At 41.1% G+C, this 4,442-nt stretch overlaps 1 protein-coding gene across 1 annotated transcript; it reads left to right on the top strand.

The window, feature by feature from the left end:
• Positions 1 to 724: 724 nt before the first annotated feature.
• Positions 725 to 4,037, top strand: LOC308282791 (histo-blood group ABO system transferase 2-like; the record flags this gene model as incomplete). The annotated part of the gene is made up of 5 exons (XM_080723178.1): positions 725 to 735; positions 853 to 987; positions 1,139 to 1,190; positions 1,384 to 1,641; positions 3,654 to 4,037. The coding sequence occupies 5 exons, from the start codon at positions 725 to 727 to the stop codon at positions 4,035 to 4,037; spliced, it is 840 nt and encodes a 279-aa protein (XP_080579304.1).
• Positions 4,038 to 4,442: the final 405 nt, after the last annotated feature.

The raw sequence follows: 4,442 nt of genomic DNA on the forward strand, positions 1-4,442 counted from the left end.
GTAGTGTAGGAGGTGAAATTGTGACATCTGCTGGGCCACTAATGGGAAAAGCAAGCAATTTCATTCTTGTATATGAGCTTCAATTTCAAGAGCTCTCCCTTGCTGCCTGGTCTGTCATCACCTGTCACAGATCTGGGAATGACCTGAATTGCCATGGTTTTTAAGGAGTTCGGATTGACGTGAGCAGCCCTTTTGTTGTGTTCCGCCATGGGATAGTTGGGATTCCCATTCCGTATAGCCTACTTGTGTTCAGCCAATCTGTCTCAAAGTCAGTGCACGTACGAAGTTAGTGTCCAATGTAAAACCAACCAGTCACATTCTAATCTATACACCACATGAGAAGTGTTGCAATTAGCAAGATTTCTGAACTGAAAACATCCACAAAGCAATTTTTTACAATGTTGGTGCAGTGATTACAAATACCACATCTGAAATTGCTCACAGGGCATTGAAGAGTGTTAAGGAATGTGGGCTTCATCAAATATGGGTTTAATCATCTGTGTACTCTTCCTGAGACTGCACGTTGGTGACCTGCCAGTTGCAATAAAATGCATGCATAAATAAATAAACTGTGTGGTGAGATTGTACAGAATCAGAGAATTACATGTAACTTAAACCACCCCAGCTCTAATAGGTCTTATGTGAGAACTCAGGGATCCAATTCAAATTCTTTATTTATTTATTTTATACACTTTTCAGGCAGGACACCCAACAGGCCAAAATCATGCAGCCGAGGTAAGTAGGCTACAGTATATTGTATATCAGACAAGATATTTTCAAACACAAATCTCTAGGTCAGTTGATCAGCCCAGCAACAGAATCTACTTTGCTCCATAATGTTTGTTGTTGAAGGCGACAAGATGTTCTAACAGTTACTCCATGGCTGGCGCCTATTGTTTGGGATGGCACCTTTGACCCTGTCATCATAGATGAGGCCACCAAGGCGCAGAATATTGTCATTGCAACCACTGTGTTTGCAGTTGCAAAGTAAGTTTGATATATCATATGTATTGCACTTCTATGGTAATGTTGCTTTGGTTAAGTGAAACACTCTCCAGCAACGTGTCTGTTTCAGGAATAGTTTTTTCATCTGTTCTCTTACGTGACAAATTAATTTTTTACTCGTCTTTTCATTCAGATATATTCGTTATCTACAAGACTTCTTAGAGACAGCAGAGCAACACTACATGGTGAGACACAAGGAGAACATAAATGAGTCCATAATATCATTAAAACATAATTATGGGGTTCCACTTGTTATCTGAGAAACTTTTCACATAGAGTACTTGGCCTATTTATTTTTTAACAAACATTATCAATAAGTATTCCATTCGGGAAATGTGTTTTGATGAACTTGGCTAATCAGTCCATCTACTCTTGAAGGTGGGACTGGCTGTGAACTTCTATGTTTTCACTGACCAGCCTGATGCCGTACCCAATGTGACCATGGCAGCAGGCAGACGGCTCCATATCATCAAAGTGCCTAAATACAGCCGCTGGCAGGAGATCTCCATGAGGAGAATGCAGTTCATCCAGGAGAGCATTGAGGAACGCATACGCTACGAAGCCGACTACATATACTGTGTGGATGTCGACATGAAGTTCCACAGCCGTGTTGGTGCTGAGATCCTTGGTCGGCTGGTGAGTTCATGAAAATTGAGAGGGGGAGATTGTATTTGGATGAGAGATGCTTATAGCTAGCGAGTCTAATAATCCTGAAGCTCTTAACCTTCTTATTTTCATTTTTATTATCATGAAATATTTAACCTTGTTAAGACCGCCAGGTCGCAGTTACCGTACTGTGAAAAGCTCCACCGGCTGTCAGTCAGTCTGTCAGTCTGTCCGTCACATCACACTTATGCCCTATCTCTGCCACCGTTGGCCCTATCAATGCCAAACTTTGCACAACACTCCTTGAATGGCAAATCACAACCTCCACCCCTCATTTCTCACATGGCCCTCTTCTAGCGTCACCATCAGGCCGACTTTTCCAAAACACATTTTTGGACACTGTTCCTGCAGATTTTTGTGTATGTTATTGAAACCGTAGGTCGCAGTTAAAGGGATATTCCACTTTCAAAAATACTTGCATAACCCTTGCATGAGTCTGCCTCCCCAGGCTCGGGGCCAATTTTGTTTTGTATTTATTTTTTCTCATTTTCCCAAAGAATTATTAAAAATAAATGAAAAAGGTTATGGAAAAAACACGGCCTGCTCACGTATTAGGAGGGTAGTATGAGTAACCAGAAAAAATAATGTGTTTTTAATGAATCTATCATGGTTAAAATGGAGTTTGAAGTTACAATGGGTGTGTATGTGGAGAGGCCCTGAGCCTGGGGGGACAGATAACATTTACATCAAATATTTAAATATTGAATGAAGTAAATTAAAACCTTTCAGGGTGTTCATAAAAGCCTGATTAGATGATAAAGTGACGAAAAGGTTTTTTTGAAAGTGGAATATCCCTTTAACTATGAGATCCGTCACATCTTGTCTGTACCTCCTTCAATATAGGCTCAATTGTTGACATTGTGACATCACATCGTTGTGACATCACCTCATCAAAGATCAAACCCTGGATATCTGTGACATCACATTCCGTCCATGTCCCTTGTATGCCCATATATGGAGATCTCTGATGTACAAAATGTTTCAGTTGAACCGCTGATCCAACCAATATGCCCATAAAAGGGGACAAGGACTGAGACGGTTGGTTCTACAGACAGGGATCTCCATATAAGGGCATAAAAGGGATTGTATATCATACGTCAAAGACATCATAGGACTGTCACATAACGAGTAAGTATGTCTGTATGGTTGGTTCTACAGGCTCTAACTTTTGCACACGGATAGCTCAGATGTTTGCCTATGTTCTTAGCGGCTTCCCCTGCCGTTACTGTACTTGCACAATGTACAGTTGTATGAAACCTTTTTTTTTGCCATATATGGAGGCTGACCTGCCCATATATGGAGATCCCTGTCCTTGATGTCATGGACCTCCATATATGGAGCTGACCAACACTGACATCATCAACTCACATCACTGACATCACCCAGAACTCCATATATGGCTGACTACTCATTCTGACATTACCAGATGACTCTTATCTGTGAATGTCTATATATATATATATATATATATATATATATATATATATATATATATATATATATATATATATATATATATATATATATATATACATGCATGTCAGTCTAACCAATATGCCCAGATCTCCATATACACAGATCTCCATATATCTGTCAGGCCAACCAGACTCCATATATGGGCAGGATAAAATAAAATAAAAGTCCATATATGGGTATTCCCAGATGATGCTGTTAGGGGAACCACACTAACAGAATCCATATATGGCCAAGACGGAGGGTGCGACCTCACCCTTTAGGCTGAGGTCGCTTTTTGCCCTTCGGCGTCTTACTGGTATAGTATGTTATTTAGGCAGATGCTAGTACCTACTTTCCTAGTTACTTTGTAGCATGTAGCACTTTGTTTTCTTGGTTCTTGATACTATTTACAACCAGACTGATTTGAGTTGAGTCACTGAATATGTGTGTGGTGAACATGTCATAATAGATTATCTAAATTGTTTATCATTAAGATCAAACATTAAATTATATTTATCTATATCCAGGTGGCCGTCCTTAATCCCTGGCTGCACAAAAGTGACCGAAATGACTTCAGCTACGAGCGACGCACCGCATCTACCGCTTACTTCCCATACGGCAAAGGGGATTTCTACTATGCTGGGGGTTTCTTTGGAGGAGGGGTGGGCGAGGTGCATGCACTGGTCACGGCTTGCTGGGCCAACCTGGAGGCAGACAAGCTGGTGGGAGTGGAAGCCAAGTGGCAGGAGGAGAGCCACGTCAACAGATACCTGGTGGTCAACAAGCCCACCAAGGTCCTGTCCCCCGAGTACCTCTGGGATGAAGAGCTAGGCACAGGAGGCAGTGAAATCAAGTTAATCCGCTACGCCACCATACGCAAGAACATGGCGGAAGTCAGGGAGAACATTTGAACAGTGTCGTCAGTTAAGCAAAAGCTAAGGTATGGCAACATGACTGGTGTCTTGCACGCACGCCAAGACACCAGTCATGTTGCCATACCTTAGCAACGGGCAGCTGCCTACCTTGACATACCCAATTGACGCCTCTGCATTTAAACCTGGACATAAAAAAAGAAATAACACAGACATTTATGAAGATCATTACGATGAATGGGTCAAGGAAACTATGGTGGGCCAGAGCTGCCATATTTTAAAATAAATAAAGGAATAAATCAAATAATAAAAAAATGTAGAAATAAAAGTTAATTTTGAAAATAATGTATTTCTGTATTTCCTCAGCTAGTTCAGTATTTCTTCAGCCATCTCTCTCTCTCTCTCCTTTTGCACTAAACAGAAAGGCAAAGCTTAAGCACCTCT

The sequence above is a fragment of the Nannobrachium achirus genome (assembly GCF_963921795.1).
Source record: "Nannobrachium achirus genome assembly, chromosome: 4".
Taxonomy (NCBI): Eukaryota; Metazoa; Chordata; class Actinopteri; order Myctophiformes; family Myctophidae; genus Nannobrachium; species Nannobrachium achirus.